The 18,878-nt window shown below is 37.4% G+C and overlaps 1 protein-coding gene across 1 annotated transcript; it reads left to right on the forward strand.

Annotated features, from left to right (window-relative positions):
- The first annotated feature begins 14,576 nt into the window (after positions 1 to 14,576).
- LOC113316494 (E3 ubiquitin-protein ligase RNF181 homolog) lies at positions 14,577 to 15,062 on the forward strand. The gene has a single exon (XM_026564662.1). It carries the CDS (start codon positions 14,577 to 14,579, stop codon positions 15,060 to 15,062), a length of 486 nt encoding a protein of 161 aa, XP_026420447.1.
- The last annotated feature ends 3,816 nt before the right edge of the window (positions 15,063 to 18,878 follow it).

Below are 18,878 nucleotides of genomic sequence, written 5' to 3' on the forward strand. Positions count from 1 at the left end.
TTTTGTTGTAATATTAAGATTGCGGTAAATACGGATTCGTTGCTCGGACTTGAATAGATTTAAAAACAAAAATATGTACAAAATTGTCACAAGATCAAGAGGAACCAGGACTCAGGATTCCAATGTGTTTCATATTCAAGTGGCTCAGAAAATAATCCTAGGCGATTATAGCTCAAAATAAAACAAGTATTAACTCTATCTTTGCCAAATTAGATTCCATAAAATATTACTTGTATATTATAAGCATGGCACATCAAGAATCCCTAGGACTAAGCATGTTCCATCAAACAAAATCACAAGTAATTAATTGAAATCATAAATCAATTAAAATCGGTGCAAAAAGTGAATTAAGAATTATTTAAATAACCACATGGCTGAAAAACAACTTCCTCCATCATCCCAGTATTGGGGTTTAGCTACTCATGATAATCATGTTCTCAAAATACATACTTGATGCTCAAAATATGATTAAAAGAGTGAAAAATATAATACAGTGAAACTACGACCCTCTTTAAGCGTCCATAAAAGAACGATACCTTAGCGCTGCTGTTGATAAGCGACGCTGGTGTTCTGCTGTTGAAGAACGACGAAGGTGTACTGCTGCTAGCACTGTTGAAGAACGACGGTCCTGGAGGGTCCGTTCTTCGTCTTCCTCCTCCCGAGCAGCAGCAGGAAGCTTTCCTGCAGCTTCCTGTTCTTCGTCTTCCAGCCTCTCTGCTGCGTCTCTGTGGTCTCTAAACTTTCCCAAACTTCTTGATAAAACTTTCTCTCATCTGTTTATTACTGCCCAGAAATCCAACAGAGAATTATCAGACGTGAACTTAGTTTTCCCGCCAAATTCCATTATTTGAACTTTGAATGTGGTGTCCCCTTAACCAGACCTGGTGTCCCTTTAGCAGCTGCTTGGAAATGGGTCACCCCTTAGTAATTAGGTTACCCCTTATCCAAAATCAAGGGTCCATATAGCAAGTTTCCTCTGGGGCATTTTCCGCACTTTTTTTCGGGGTTCCTCCGGGGTATTTCTGGGGTACTTCCGGTACACTTCTGGGGCGCTTCCGGCACTCTATCAACGGAGGTTCAAACGCCGCATTTTCAGCCAATTTCGCCGCAAATCCTTATTCTTCTGAAAACACCTACAAATATATAAAATAATCAAATAAGTACAAAAATGGGTGCTAACACTATATACAATTGAGATATATTAGACACATAAATGCGTCTATCATCTAGCAATGAGATTCAGCGCGGCAATCAGGTACCAAAAGAAACAGAGCATAGACAAAATTTATCTATGTGTATACCACCTCGTAGCAGACGATTATTTTTCCTACGAGCCAGTGCATCCAGGACTTCTAGAGCACCTGACTAATTTACTGTAAGAATGGCCATCTAAAAAGAATCAAAGTCCTTCAATTTCGGAAGCGAGTATCAGCTGTCGATATGATCTCTACCGCTTGTGTATGATTGATTAGAGCATACAAGGAATTTAGGTAAACAATTTTGGTCTGCAAAGATGCGAAAAGTTTCAGTTGTTCGCGTATTTTTCCGTTTGAGATGTGTTTCTAAGCGGAGGAGACAAAAGACTAGTTGTAATAGGAAATAATATAAGAGAGTCTATATTTAGGAGATACGCATATTAAGTTGCAAGAATTATATTAGGAATTGAGTATCTTGAGAATCAAGTCTTGTGTCGTAAGAACCAAGTCTTGTGATTGTATAAATAACCTGAGGAATTAATGAGAAAGACACACCAAGATTATTATCAATGTAGTCTTTTATGCTTCCGCGTTTATGCTCTCCCCTCTCTTGCTCGATCCTTAACATGGTATCAGAGCAAGGTGAGAGGGAGAGAGGAGAGGAAGAGAAGTCGGATGTTTTGATAAAGAGTTTTGCAAAATTCCAATAAGAAAACGAAGATTAAAAAAAAAAAAATTACACAAAGTCATGGTGATAACCGAAGTTGCGTTTTGTTTTGATGAGAAGAGGAGAAGCTCGTACTCTTATGCTGTTGTGTGTTAGTGATCGAATGCTGATGGTATGTGGCATATTTTGATGGTGAATCATGGGTCTACTGGGAACGTAAGAAGAGTTGGGTCAAGATGTATTCTTGAAGTTGAGAATAACACAAAGAGATTTGGTAAGATTTAGAACATAGAGGATAGGCTTGAGTTTATGGTGGTTTCGAAGAAAAAAAAGTGTGATAATGATCGATGGCAATAATAAGACAGAGATAGTGAAGAATGAGAAGCTGTGAAGATGGCTTGAGTTAATAGTTCGCTGCAGATGTAGGAGATCGACAAGGTCTGGATTTTATTTAATAGCGAGAAAAGAAGAAGAAACAGAAAAGACGCCAACAAGGTTGTGCGAAGGAAACATTATGAAGATTAAGGAAACATTATGAAGATTATTATTGCATAGCAACGCATACGATATGTTTGTGATCTAACAGATCATGGAGAATGTCACGAAGGGGACCGCAATGTCCAAAAACTACGATTGGGACCGGAATGTCCTTAAACTTCCATTGGGACCGCAATGTCCTAAAATTATGATTGGGACCGTAATGTCCTTAAACTTCCGAAGAGGACCGAGATGTCCTAAACTACGAAGATGGGACCGAGATGTCCTTAAACTACGAAGGGGACCGTAACGTCCTGAAACTACGAAGAGGAACGAAATGTCCTGAAACTATGAAGAGGACCGTAATGTCCCTAAACTACGAAGACGAGGACCGATACGTCCTTAAACTACGACGAGAACCAAAATTGGCAGAATTTTTCACAAAGATATTTGTGAAAGCTTAGTTTAAATTTCTTTTGTCCAAGATGGGCATTCGTGATCTACATGCTCCATCTTGAGGGAGGGTAATAGGAAATAATATAAGAGAGTCTATATTTAGGAGATACGCATATTAAGTTGCAAGAATTATATTAGGAATTGAGTATCTTGAGAATCAAGTCTTGTGTCGTAAGAACCAAGTCTTGTGATTGTATAAATAACCTGAGGAATTAATGAGAAAGACACACCAAGATTATTATCAATGTAGTCTTTTATGCTTCCGCGTTTATGCTCTCCCCTCTCTTGCTCGATCCTTAACATGGTATCAGAGCAAGGTGAGAGGGAGAGAGGAGAGGAAGAGAAGTCGGATGTTTTGATAAAGAGTTTTGCAAAATTCCAATAAGAAAACGAAGATTAAAAAAAAAAAAAATTACACAAAGTCATGGTGATAACCGAAGTTGCGTTTTGTTTTGATGAGAAGAGGAGAAGCTCGTACTCTTATGCTGTTGTGTGTTAGTGATCGAATGCTGATGGTATGTGGTATATTTTGATGGTGAATCATGGGTCTACTGGGAACGTAAGAAGAGTTGGGTCAAGATGTATTCTTGAAGTTGAGAATAACACAAAGAGATTTGGTAAGATTTAGAACATAGAGGATAGGCTTGAGTTTATGGTGGTTTCGAAGAAAAAAAAGTGTGATAATGATCGATGGCAATAATAAGACAGAGATAGTGAAGAATGAGAAGCTGTGAAGATGGCTTGAGTTAATAGTTCGCTGCAGATGTAGGAGATCGACAAGGTCTGGATTTTATTTAATAGCGAGAAAAGAAGAAGAAACAGAAAAGACGCCAACAAGGTTGTGCGAAGGAAACATTATGAAGATTAAGGAAACATTATGAAGATTATTATTGCATAGCAACGCATACGATATGTTTGTGATCTAACAGATCATGGAGAATGTCACGAAGGGGACCGCAATGTCCAAAAACTACGATTGGGACCGGAATGTCCTTAAACTTCCATTGGGACTGCAATGTCCTAAAATTATGATTGGGACCGTAATGTCCTTAAACTTCCGAAGAGGACCGAGATGTCCTAAACTACGAAGATGGGACCGAGATGTCCTTAAACTACGAAGGGGACCGTAACGTCCTGAAACTACGAAGAGGAACGAAATGTCCTGAAACTATGAAGAGGACCGTAATGTCCCTAAACTACGAAGACGAGGACCGATACGTCCTTAAACTACGACGAGAACCGAAATTGGCAGAATTTTTCACAAAGATATTTGTGAAAGCTTAGTTTAAATTTCTTTTGTCCAAGATGGGCATTCGTGATCTACATGCTCCATCTTGAGGGAGGGTAATAGGAAATAATATAAGAGAGTCTATATTTAGGAGATACGCATATTAAATTGCGAGAATTATATTAGGAATTGAGTATCTTGAGAATCAAGTCTTGTGTCGTAAGAACCAAGTCTTGTGATTGTATAAATAGCCTGAGCAATTAATGAGAAAGACACATCAAAATTATTATCAATGTAGTCTTTTATGCTTTCGCGTTTATGCTTTCCTCTCTTTTGCTCGATCCTTAACAAGTTGTCTTCCCTGTAGACATGACATGCATAAACAAAAACAACAACGTTGTACTGTTAAACCGCAAAAAGTAAAGGACAGCCCAAAAAGTGTACTTGTATCTCTAAATCAATGTGTTCACCCACTTCAAATAAGATAGAGTTGGAATTTAGTGAAATAAGATCGGTTCTTAATTGATTAGTGGATTACTTTAACTTTAACTTTACTTAATCAAATGAGGTCATGATAGGGTGGATGGCTGCGCGCCCTGGCACATCTTAATCACCGGTGATTAAGAAATCTAATAATGAGTTGCTAGAGAAATGAATGGTTGACAATACGCTATGATCGGAGGAGAAAACATGATTTCGACCAAGTGGCTAGGATAATGAAACCACAAAGTCATTAATAAAAGTGTATTATTATTAAAAATTTTGCGTTCTATTACTAGACAAAAACTTAAAGACATGTCGTCAAGTGGTTGTCCGTTGTTTTTCGCCGACTGCTGCAATAACTTACGGACAACAGCTTCCGGCTCCTTTTTGTCCTTTCAGGTCTAGATACACATGCTCACAAGCCTCAAATAACATCATGACCATGCCCTACCAAAATTAGGGTTGTTTATGGTCGGTTTTGGTTCGGTTTTCAGCCAAATCAAAACCGAAACCAATACTATTGGTTTTTAAAAATCTAAACCAAACCAATCCATTAATCATTGGTTCGGTTTCTCAATGGTTTTATCCGGTTTCGGTTTGTTCCATTGGGTTAATGTAAAACCGACTGTTGACAGTTTTCTGAAACTGACAGTTCAAATCTTTTAAAAGAATAACAATTGAATTTTTTAACCTACCTGCAGAATGTAATTAACATACAAACGTAGTTCATAACTCAAGTTTATAAGCATAGTTCAAAACATAAACATGACAGATTCAAAATACATAAACTCCAAGTTCTACATGCTCCAAATTCATAACTCAGTTGAAGATTATGGCGAATGCCGACTGGAGACGAAGAAAAGAAGAACAGAAAAAATGAACTCGTCCGGGGTAAGGGAAGAACTTAGGTTTACAAAGAGTGAGATGGATGGGGTAGATTAAATCTATCTGATTTTAATCAAAGGCCTATACTTATCGGTTTTCCATTGATTTTTGGTTTGGTTTTCAGGTCAAACCAAAACCGAACCAGAAATGTCTGTTTCCAAATTTTTTTTAACATAAGCAATCCATTAAATGGTTTGGTTCGGTTTCTTCCTAATCGGTTTATGTTCGGTCCGGTTCCGGCGGAAAACCGAAACCATGTTCAACCCTAACCAAAATAAACAAGATAGTATTTTTTAACCAAGGGGTCTTGCAAAAGTGCATCCCCTGAATCCTTATGCAAAGCTGTCTCCAGGATGCCTCAAATTAGACTGGATCCTGAATTAAATTTTACAATTAATGTAAATTTGTTTTAGTTTTTTTTTTTGGAAGATGAGAATTTATCTCCTATCAGAAATGAGAATATCAAATGTCATTATCTCTAGTGACTGCAACACATCGAGGATGATAGAACAAGCAATCCATTCATGGCTGCAAATGCTACTGGCTCCGTGGGGGTCTAGTATTGTTTTATATTGGAAAAATAGTACCCTTCGGTATTAAGCTTACATGGCCAACTGAAACGACAAGGTAAGAATATGAAGATTTTGTATATTGCCAAAAGCTTGATTACAAACAAGATATCCATGTGTCTAAATAGGTGTAAACTCCTTTACAAATATGGTGAGGAATTTGTACGCAATGTATAACTTTCCCAATACAGAATATATCTCCTAACTACCTTATATACAAATATATATGCGAATCTCTTAATACTCCCCCTCAAGTTGGAGCATGGAGATCACGAATGCCCCAACTTGCGAAGAAGAATCTCAAACTGAGGACGTCCAAGTGCTTTGGTGAAGATATCTGCAAGCTGAGCAGTGGTGCGAACATGGGAAGTGACAATAGCACCAGATTGATTTAGATCTCATACATAATGACAATCGATCTCAATGTGTTTGGTGCGCTCATGAAAAACAGGATTGGCAGCAATATGTAGAGCAGATTGACTGTCACAGTAAAGATGCATAGGCTGAGAGTGAGACACACCGAGAGATTTCAATAACGCCTTAAGCCAAGTAAGCTCAGTACAAGTATAAGCCATAGAACGGTACTCAGCTTCAGCCGAAGAACGCGATACAATGTGCTGCTTCTTTGTCTTCCAAGATATATGTGAGCCTCCCAAAAATATCAAATAACTGATAAGAGAACGTCGACTAAGGGGGCAGGAGGCCCAATCAGAGTCACAATAAGCAATAAGCTGAAGAGCACTATCCTTACGTAATACAATTCCTTGACCCGTATGATTCTTAAGATAACGAAGAACTCGAAGAGAAGCTTCCCAATGTGCAACCCGAGGAGATTTCATGAACTGAGCCAAAACGTGCACCGAATAACACAACTCAGGACGCGTAATGGTCAAATAAATCAAACGGCCAATAAGTCGACGATACTAAGATGAATCTGAATACAAAGGTCCGTCATCAAGAGCCAAACGATGATGTTGATCAATAGGTGAAGTGACTGGTTTGGCTCCAAGAAGTCCAGTTTCAGAAAGTATATCCAAAGTATATTTTCGTTGAGATAAAAATAAACCATCGGTACCTCGAGATATCTCAATACCCAAGAAATACTTAAGATGACCCAAATCTTTCATATGAAAGCACCGAATTAAGTATGTCTTAAAAGTAGCAATAGCAGCGGAATTATTCCCAACAATAATCAAATCATCAACATACACAAGTACATTAATAGAATTCTTACCTCGTCGTAGTGTAAATAGAGAGTAGTCAGCATAAGACTGTATAAATCCAAAAGTCTTAAGAGCACTTGCAAGTTTAACAAACCAATTACGTGGTGCTTGACGAAGACCATATAAATATTTATGAAGGCGACATACTTTACCCGAAGTAGTAGTCGAATATCCTGGAAGAAGTTGCATGTAAACTTCCTCATCAAGATCCCCATGTACAAAGGCATTGTGAACATCCATTTGATGTAACTCCCAGTCTCTAGCAACTGCGACTGCCAGAAAAGTTCTAACCGAAACCATTTTGGCGACTGGAGCAAAGGTTTCATGGTAATCAACCCCTTCAACCTATCTATTACCAAGAACAACTAGTCTAGCTTTAAACCTTTCAACACTTCCATCAGAGTTATATGTAATTTTATAAATCCATTTACATCCAATAGCCTTTTTACCCGGCGGGAGATCAGTAATATATAATGTGCCATTTTTATCAAGAGCATCAATTTCTTCAGACATATCGACGCGCAAACATGGAAGTTTCACAGCTTCAGCATAGCTGGTTGGCTCCTTAAGGGTAGTAATAGCCGCCAAAAACTGAGTATGATTAGCAGAAAAATTATCACACGAGACATAATTAGTTATGGGATAAGGCGTACCTGAAGACATTGACGAGTGAGGGGCGGAGAAGATGGGGTCTATTTTTTCGACAGTATTGCATACATAATCACTGAGTCGAGTATTGGGAACCCGGGAACGGAAACTTCGTCGAATAGGTGTGCCAGAAGAATCACTAATTACCGCGTCACTGTCTGCAGTAGGTAAAGCCCCTATTAATAAAGTATTGTCAGAATTCCCAGAATTATCATCACTGTTCACATTATTCCCATCTTTCACATACTCCTGATCTGCAGGTGAAACAAAAATCTCTCCCAAAATATCTGGCATGTGCTGTGAGTCATCACATGAAACATCTATGTCATAATTCTTGTCCTCTTCAGACAGCACAGTCCTGTCAGTCGCAGACTGTGACTTGTCCATTTGCTGTGTATTTCTGCTCATCATGTGCTGTGAATCAGCAATCACACCTACATGCTGTGCTGTAACACGCTGAGCAGTCCTGTCGGCAACATACACTGACTTGTCCTTGTGTCGTTTGTCTCTTGCTGTCCTGGAATGTGACTTATTAAATACGTCTGTCTTCTTCCCTGGGACACGCTGTGCAGTAGTATTTGTCACAGACATTGACTTATCAAGTCGCTGCGAATCATTAACTTTGCCTTAACTGTCCTCATGTTGTGTAGGCTTGTCTGCAGTGAACGAGACCCTTCCTGTTGGTACACGTTGTGCAGTAGTGTCTGCCACATACAATGACTTATCAAGTCGCTGAGAACCATTAACTTTGCCGCCTGAACAGTCCACATGCTGTGCAGGCTTGTCTGCAGTTAAAGAGACCCTGCCTGTACCAGTTGAAGCTCCACCTGGCATATTCCATGACTCAGTAGAATTCCCATCTATTATATTCTTCCTTGTCTCAGTTGTGTCAGACAACCACATATCTGACTGATCATTAGGAGATACTATCCTGTCATCTTGACAATATTTAGTGTTATCAACTTAATAATCGGATGCATACGGGAATTTATTTTCAAAGAAAACTACATCACATGATACAAAGAATTGTTTACTTTCTAAATCAAATAACCGCCAACCCTTTTTTCCATAAGGATATCCGACAAATATACAACGTCGACTTCGTGGATTAAACTTGTTTCGATCACGAGGCACAAAACTTGCATAGCACAAGCAACCAAATACTCTAACATGAGTATAAATAGGAGATTTCTTATGTAACAATTCATATGGATTTTTCCCATTAAGTAATATACTAGGTGTACGATTAATAATATAAGCGGCACTTAGGATACACTCACCCCAAAAACGAAGAGGTAAATTCGCTTGAAATCGTGGAGCACGCGCCACATTTAATATATGACGATGTTTGCTTTCTACTCTCCCATTTTGTTGTGGTGTATCCACACATGAAGTTTGAAATTCTATCCCTTGTTCAGCAAAAAATGGAATTAGTGGACGAAATTCAGTTCCATTATCACTGCGAACTTGCTTAACTAGTTTATCAAATTGTGTCTTATCCATAGCACAAAAATACTTAAAAATATGCACCACCTTAGTTTTATGTGTCATTAAATAAACCCAAACACATCGTGAATAATCATCAGCAATAGTAAGAAAATAGTGTGCACCACAAGAAGACGAAGTACGATATGCGCCCCATACATCACAATGAATTAAACTGAAGATATCATTAGCTTTATTCTCACTAACAGAAAAACTTGAACGAGTTTGTTTAGCTTTAAAACAAGTATCACATGGTTCATTGAGAAACTTCAGACAATCATCTTTATTCATACCCGGAAGCAAAGAAACAATCTTATTAGAAGGATGCCCTAAACGCCTATGCCACAAATAATAATCTTCACCGGTGGTAACTGGATTAGCCATAATCTGCGCTCCGTTGTGGAAGATATAGACCCCATCTCGTTCCTCACCCACACCAATCAGCGTCCTCGTAGTACGGTCCTGTATCACACACAACTTATCAGTCAAAGTGAAAATACATTTTAAATCCTTAATCAAACATGCTAACGAAATCAAGTTGCAATGAAGATCAGGAACATATAAAACACGATATAATCTCATGTTATCTCCAAGCACCACAGTGCCTTTACTTGGAGAAATCGAGTATGTGCCATTCAGAAGTTTTATGGAAGAGAGACCAACGTGACATGTTTTAAAAAAATCTTTACTTCCCGTCATATGCGTGGAAGCCCCTGTATCAAGTATCCACTTACCTGACAGCTTCTCTTTCAAACCATCAATATTCAAGTTTTTAAACATTCCAACAATGGATTCCCATTGGGCATCAGTAAGGGTATTAGCAAGACCTAGACGATCCTGCAATGAAATAGAGGCTCCACTCGAATTAGTATTCGTGAGTGCAACATTATCTACAGCAGGTGACGACTTTCCACGACCAATATTTTTCCCTTGGTAACCACGTCCTCATCCTCTTCCTCGTCCCATGTTATACTCTTTATTCTCTTCATACCATTCCGGATACCCCTTCAGTTGGAAACAATTTTCCATCTCGTGACCTGAATTTTCACAGTGTTTGCAAACTGGTCTCTCTGTAGAAACATAGGCCATCCTCTTATCATAACCCTTTGATATTTTCTGAGTTTGCACCGCAAAACCCACAGCATCAACATGCACATCACGTGTTTTTGTAATCGTTTGATGTCTTTCTTCTTGAACAACAAGAGCATACACGCGACTCAAGTTTGGAAGGGGATCTTGAGAAATAATATGATATCTAATAGTTCCGTATACAGAATCATCCAACTCCATTAAAAACTTATGTATACGTTCTTCATCACGTTGCTTATTCCATTGGGTAATAAGAGAACAAGTACACTTACCACAGCTGCACAAAGGCGGTTTAACATGATCATTGATTTCTTCCCAGAGAGCTTTCAAATGTCCATAATATGCTGGTACAGTATGTCCATCTTGTCGACATCTTGCTAGATCTGAACACAACTGCATCAATCTTGGTCCGTTACCAATCGAGAAATGCTGCTTCACATCATCCCATAACTCTTTGTCAGTATCAAAATAGGTCAAACTTGACCGAATTGTTGATTCAATAGATGTTAGAGTCCATCCAATTAACATAGGATTAACACTCCACCAATCTTCAATATACACACTATTTTTCTTAGGCTCAGTAAGTTTTCCATCCAAAAAACATGTTTTACGTTTGGCTCGAAAGGCATTCAACATCGATTGAGACCATTCTTCATAATTATCACCATTGAACTTCACAGGAGAGATCAACATACCTGGATGATCCGAAGGGTGTAAGTAATATGGTGAGGTTGAATCAACTTTCCGTTCTTCAGATTTTGATTCGTTTCCAGTCATGATGCTAATCTTTTAGCACACTTTTCTGATTTCTGATTTTGATTAGGTTAAGTCGAACCTGGCTCAGATGCCATCAAACGACAAGGTAAGAATATGAAGATTTTGTATATTGCCAAAAGCTTGATTACAAACAGGATATCCCTGTGTCTAAATAGGCGTAAACTCCTTTACAAATATGGCGAGGAATTTGTACGCAATGAATAACTTTCCTAATACATAATATATGTCCTAACTACCTTATATACAAATATATATGCGAATCTCTTAATACCAACAGATAACTTACTATGTATATAAGTTGTTGTAACAAGTTTTAGTCTTCTTACCTTGTAGATAGTTAGAGTTTCTCCAATAGAACGTGTGTGAGGAAAGAAATCTTCGTCCACGTAGGATCCACTTCCATTTTTCCTAAAATACAACTCCAATCCTAACCTCTTAAAATAACATGTAGATGACATGGCATGTTTTTATATAGATATTCTCTTGCTCGACCTCTTGTTTTAGAGGTTCACCAAGAGGATGCCTATCCATCCTAATCAGCATTTTTGTAATTAAAAATCCTAATTTTCATTAAAAATAATTAGATTTAATTAGTTCTTATTTTTAATCAAGTCAAGTTCAGATTATGCTAAATCTGATTTCATTTCCATTGTTTCCATGACTCATTTTTTTTTCTTCTCACCCTTTCTTCCCTTTTTGCTTTTCTCCGTTGCGACAACCAAAACCTGTAACTTCAAAACAAACCTTTTAAAATCAAGTATATGCACATAAACCAGTAACAAAATCAAGTTTTCGTAATGGGAAAAATGATCAAGTGATCGCAAGGTTTACAAATTTGAATGTACAAAGCAAATCTTTGGATCCTTTATTATATTATTGTGAATGATAGCCTTATTCATAAGTCAAAGCAGTATCATCGAATGTTTCCACAAATAGAATTAATGCGAACATGAAAGAATAATCTGATGGTCATATAACTGGAGCTTCATGTTTTGGTTCTAAAATATTGAACCACAGGAGAAAATCGTTCTTTGTGATGCAGGTAATTGAATATAAGCCCATACAATTGCGATCAATATTTCCGGTGGTGCAGGAGCAATCGCTACTACTTTATTGGAGTCCGGAGAAGAAATGTGGGTTTGCATATGTATCAACTAACGCCAGAAAAATAGAGATTTTCGTATATCTTCTGCTGTTATCAAATCAAATAAATTGTGAAATTAAGAAGATAACTTGGTAAGGAAGAAGTTAAAAGATATATGGGTTGGAGAAATTTTTTTTTTCTCCCTTATATTTAGGAAAATTAGTTGCCACATAGAATTAAGGATGTCTTCCCATAATGCCACATATGAAACTGACCATATTACCATTGAAGTAGCTCTTTGTCATTCTGTTTTTAGTCTTCCTATTTTTTTTGCTACCTTCATTTACATATTCTTGTCTTTGTAACATCTTGTGTTATGTAGTTACTATAAATATGAATCAATAAAACAAATCTACACATAGTCGTGTGAGATACAAAACCCTAAACCAATATTCAACATGGTATACTAGAGCTAGGTTAAGAGAAAATTTCTCTGCAACTGCATTATCATGGATATTGAAGATGAAACTCCAAACCCTTTAATGGCATCTCCCAGCAACCCTCAACCTACTAAGGATTCTATTTTCACCTCTTTTTTTTTTTTACCATGTGTCCCTTTTCTTTTAATCGGTAAAGAATATGGTGCTGACGAGTTTCAAACTCAGATCACTGATATTATCACCCAAATAACGTACTTTATCAATGTACGACGAGTTTCAAACTCATGTCACTGATATTATCACCCAAATAACGTACTTTATCAATGTACGTACTACAGTGATAAAGTAAAAAAAAAAGGCAACGCGATGCATGTTGCTCACTTCATGAATTTTTGCCGCATTTGTCATTATTATACAGTTGAGTCGAATTTTTTTATTGAGTATTCGTTAAAAAAGGGTTTTTAGCCCCCAAGATATGTAGCCATGGTTCCGTCGCTGCACCCATACATATTTTTCAACTACATTACTACCTTCAAACCTTATGAATAACTACCTTGAAAAGAATAGTACATTCGGAATGCATTGCTTTAAATAATACTTCCTCCGTCCTATTTTAGATGTCTAAATAGAATTTTGCACGAAGATTAAAAAATACAGAGAGAGTAAATTCTTTTCCACAATTATTTTAGCGAAATGATAGTTTTACCAACGATTTCTCCAAATAAATAATCCCGACTGAAAGAATAGTGGTACCCACCGTAACACCATTTATAATCCCAATGTAGAGAAGCATTCCCATGACCACATGATCCCCTATTGGGATTTTTACTCGGGAGAAATATCGGTGGATGTATCACTTCCGATTATCCTAGCTTTCCCTCTTTACTTGAACAATTTAAAACAAAAAAAATTGTGTCAAGAGAAAACTCAAAACAATTTCCAATATAAAGTTTAAACCAAAAGAATAAATGATACTCCCTCCGTTCCACTTTAGATGATGTTTTAGGGTTTTTTTTGTGTTCCAAAATAGATAAGATTTACCTATATTCTCTAAATTCTCACTGATTTACCCTTGCTTTGAGATCACAACATAACATTCATTGTCTTTGTTATCAGTGAGAGATAATTAATCTAATTTAAGATTTTAAATTTGTTCTCTATTATTTTGGGATATTTGGTCATCCCAAGTAGAATTACATGGGGGTTCATAATTTATACTAGAATCCAGAAACAAAAAATTAGGAGGTTTAAATTTCTAGGAAGGTATTAATATGGGAAAATTTGGAAAAAAAGACTCTTTTTGATGTTTCTTAATCTGCTTGAAAAACTCTACAACATCATCTAAATTGGAACGGAAGGAGTATATAAAAAGGAGTATTTAAGACTATGTCTAGAAAACAGAAGAACTACACAATTCTCTATATTAGTACCGTATTCCAACATAAACGTAAATTAGGATAAAAAGTAAAAAAATACGAAATTTATCAAATAATTTGGGACAAAAATAACCTCCTGTTCATCGAAACTAGGACGGCTATCATCAAAATTCTCACGTCACCTATATCTCAAACATGTTACTACCTGATAAAAAAAATATATTAAAGCTGGAACCGACTGGGTTTAATCCTAAGTCGGCGAGGGGCCTAACATTGGCGTCGGGCCATTCGATTTGACCACTAATAACTTATTCAGGACGTTGCGTTTCGGTAATTCCGCTAAAACGTTACTTTCCCTCCAGTAGTATTCCAAAAAGTAGTATATATAACAGATTCAGAACTCACCGCAAAACACACTCAGCCGCAACATCAAATAAAAGAAGAAAAAGAAATTCATCAATAGATTTATTCTCAAAAGTCAAATTCCTTAAACATGGTGGATCTGATTGATTACGCCGATAGGGTTATTGAAATCGCAAAAAAGAGAGCACGCTTCAGCGATTCATCTTGTTCATCAGATTCACAATATCTAAATTTTAATTGGCAAACCCAGAGATTAGCGTTGGAAAGATCTATTCTAACAGGCGTCGATTATTCAGTAACTTTTGTAGAAACTCATAAAGATATTGAAAGAAGAATCGAAGAAGAGATTCTCAAGAAGGTTGTGGTTTTAGACGACGGAGATGTCTGTTCGATCTGTTTACAAGACATAGACACCGCTGGCGGCGGCGACGATGATGATGGAGCTGCAAGAGTTTTGAACTGTTCGCATACTTTTCATTCGGGATGCATTTCGAGGTGGAAAAAACGGAAGACTAATTGCCCTCTGTGTAGACATGATATGCATAAAGAACAAGAACGACGGCGTACCGTTACACGGCGAAAAGTAGAGGAGAATCCGATAATGATCATCGAATAATTGTTGTATTTTTATTTTCATTTTCTTTAATTTTTGTTTTTAAAGGTGTATTTTATCTTCTCAGTGAGTTCACTATCAGCATCTATTTGGAATTTAGGGAGACAAGAATTGATTGATTGATTGGTCACGTTAGTTAATTTGAAAACTGAGTTTGTGAATGGCAATAGATTGCAAGATCTGGAGTTGACGCTCTAATTCTTCAGCTAATAAATTTACGAATCACCAAATCAAAGCTTTTTGGATTTTTGATTTTTATTTTTTTTAGATACCCAGAACCAACGCAAAAGACTAAAACAAATGAAAACAAACTGCACTTCTAAACTTATCAGAGATGCACTTGGGGGAGATTGGGAAGATTTTGGATAATAAATCAAAAAGTCTATTTGATAAAGGAAGCTATTACTAACATTTGTGTGTTCCACCTGCAAACTAGATATTAAAGACATTTTTGCCGACTGCTACAATCTTAATTCAGAATCCGCATAATTTAGCTTTTGGATTATTCTTGGAATCGTTTGTCCTCAAGTTTAGATGTTCTAAGGCTGGTTTCTTGGAATCGTTTGTCCTCAAGTTTGTCATTTTTGCACCCACTATGAAGCTGGCAAACTGGCCTGGTTTCTTGGAATCGTTAGGCCAGGTCAAGCTTCTACCGAGCGGTGGAGTCTCGACCGCTCTGTCAAGACTACACCGCCAGGTGTTTTGTACATCGTTAGCGTCTCTTATAAGACCGTTCGGTCTAGTTTACACCGCTAAGTAGAATCTCATCCAACGACCATAAATCTTCCCCCTAGAAATATCATATTCCTCTTCCATTTTAACTCACACCTTCTTCCTATTTTCTTAGATTTTTCAATGGCTCAAAACATGTCTATGGCTCAGTTCATAGAAGAGCAACATGCGGTCGAAAATCAAAGAGTTGCACTTCGAGCTAGTTTGCAAAATGAAATAAGAAGAGAAAATAGTTGAAGAGTTGCACAACTGCGCAATATTAGCACGTTAGAAGATGAATGCATCTGCAGGAATTATGTTCTCTTCACTAATTATCCAATCGTTGATGGCGCATTACGGCTTATTCCGTTTTGGGGACGCAACGAACCTCAACAATCGTGATTCGATGGTGTTGAGTGCTCGGTTCTCCATTATTTTCAAGAATGTTAACAAGTATATTGGTATGATAAGGAAAGAGGCTCGAAACATGAGAAGTTGTGAAACCCTGCTGGAGATTGATCAAAGATGTTAAGCAAAGTGGCTTCGCGTCAACTAAGAGAAGTTCCGATACGCAAGTTGTTATGAAATCTTAAAGGTGTTGCTCCAATTTAATCTAGATTATCAATTTGAAGTTCTCAATTTTAAATTATGTATAAAACTCTAAATGAAAATAATTATTTATCAAACAAAAGTGTAATTACATTAACAATTTAAACAAACCACGATTCATATTAACGATTACCATTTATCTATCAAACTAACGATTACCAAATATATAATCCCCTAAGCCTGTTTAATCTTGTGAAAACTCATTATTTGGACTATGAGATGGTGGTTGAGTAGGATCAGGTGATTCATAACCTTGAAATGGTACCGAGCCATTGGAGGTGCTTGAAATAGGTGAAATGCTGAACTTGCTGGGGTATAAATTACGGATTTCCTAAATGCATCCATATTTACGTCACCACTAGGAGTATATACAGAACCTTGGGGCATGAAACCAATAGGAGATTGGAAATCCGTCTCCACGTTCTCCACGTTTGCTGCTGTTGGTGGTAGCTGAGTCTCTTCCACCATAGTTGGAGTGTGATGACGACTTTTACGACCTCCACGACTTCTTGCATTGTTATCACCTCCACGACTTCCACTTCCACGACTTCTTGCATTGCTACACCGGACACTTGAGAAGTTGACCCTAACGGAGTCTAAGGCAATTCATAACTCATATTCCCTCTCAGTTTCTGCATCCGACTCAAGTGAAAATTCTGGAATTGATTGATAAAAAGCGAAAAATTGTTCAACTGGTTCTGATACTCTTCTTTTGATGCTTCCACACCATCGTATGGATAGCTTTGCTGCATACCTTCACTAGTAAGTAGAACTGTAACAACATCTCCACTTGGTGATAAAGTCCGGACTTCCCAAAATATTGGAGGCGTACTTGACGACCCCATTTGACTGCTAGGGTACGTATATGCTTTTCCCGTCAGTGGTGGGGGTTGGGATGGAAGATCTGTAAGTGGAAAATTGCCAATTGCTGGAATGTCAACACTACCTAAGTTTTGCGGATGAACATCAATATTTAGCTTGCATACCTTTTGAAACCAGCTGAAGTAATCATAATCATCTTCTGGAATTTGGATCAAATCATCAGTTTCTTTCCAAAGTTGTCCATTATTTATCAACTTTATCCAATCATTATGTGAAATTATTCAAGTTGGAAACAGGTTGATTGCTTTTACCTTTTGTCCTTGTAGCTGAAACAGATGTCTTTCTCCGTAGTACCAAATACCCTGACCACTAATTGGACTGTAAAACACAATGTGCCTAAGGATTAAATGAAGCATGGCTTGTGCCGTTGGTTCATGGAACTCATCAATTACTGCATACGACATTTGCATAATGTTGATACTAGTTCTGCACAGTTGTTGCATCCTCTGAAAAGCAGCGACATTTTTACCATCATTAATCTGAGCAATCCAATCATCAGATTTGTACTTGTACACGACTAGAAAAATTAATCGTGTATCGTGAAGATCAGGTTCACCGACCTTAAAGTAAGTATACCACCAATACTGAAAAATAACATTGACGAAAATTGTTGTGTTAGTACATTCACCACTAGTTTAACAACTCGATAATAAATATAATGAATAGAAAAGGATTATGGTGCTTACCTCCAATACGACCCAAAATCCGTTCAAGCTATCTGTCTTCTTACATGAGCAATCACCGAGACTTATGTATAGCTCATCTAAAATTTCAGAACCCCAATCATAATTTGGCGCTTTAGTTAAATCTTCTAAAGAGTTGAGAAAACCAATTAATGTCACTGATCTAGCATTGGGGAAAAAACTTTACGTAGCATCCATAATACAAAAATACGTTCAAGCTCAGTATAATCTTCAGCTCTGTGTATCCCCTTGTCATGGTAACAGCTCAAAAAAGCCTTCAACCCCGACACTCTTAATCCAAATGTGTGTAACTGTCTGGATTCTGGTTTTCCTTCAGTATCATTTAAGTACAAGGGAAGTAGTTGTTTCCATCATCCTTCTGGTATCCACTTTAATTGGTTAAAGGATTATATGAAGAAGTAGGCCTCGTCTGGACCCTCACTTTCATTTCTAGGCCACTTTTTTTATTTCTTGCAAAACTAGGCAAGTTAAACGGATTCCATCCACTTTAACCATCTCGGTCAATTTATCGCGTTGACTTGTCAATATCTCGCCAAAATATCATATAGGGAGATCTCATACATGTGGTGAGATTACTGAAATGTCCTTCACACGTGTGTGTCAGTCACACACGTTTAGATGTCCACCTGTCTCGATAAGATCTCCACGTGTTGCTATCTGAGAGCCAAATCTAAGTAACACGAAATCTCGAGGATGAATTGAACGGCCAAGATAGTTCTTCATTGTTATTATCGACAGCACGGGAAGGTGTAAGGAATAACAGAAGATTCTTGGATTGAGAAATCGATTCATTTAGTTTCTTCTTCTCTTTTGTTCTTCAGAGTGGGTTTTTAGATAAATCAGTGAAACAGTGTTTTGTTAGTTGAGATTCGAAGAACAAATTGAAGATTCCTGCTGGTGAAGATGACGAGAA

Source organism: Papaver somniferum, chromosome 10 (genome assembly GCF_003573695.1).
Source record: "Papaver somniferum cultivar HN1 chromosome 10, ASM357369v1, whole genome shotgun sequence".
Taxonomy (NCBI): domain Eukaryota; kingdom Viridiplantae; phylum Streptophyta; class Magnoliopsida; order Ranunculales; family Papaveraceae; genus Papaver; species Papaver somniferum.

Excerpts from the sequence above, each read along its gene's own strand:
- LOC113316494 (XM_026564662.1), top strand. The coding sequence starts at position 14,577 with ATGGTGGATCTGATTGATTACGCCGATAGGGTTATTGAAATCGCAAAA.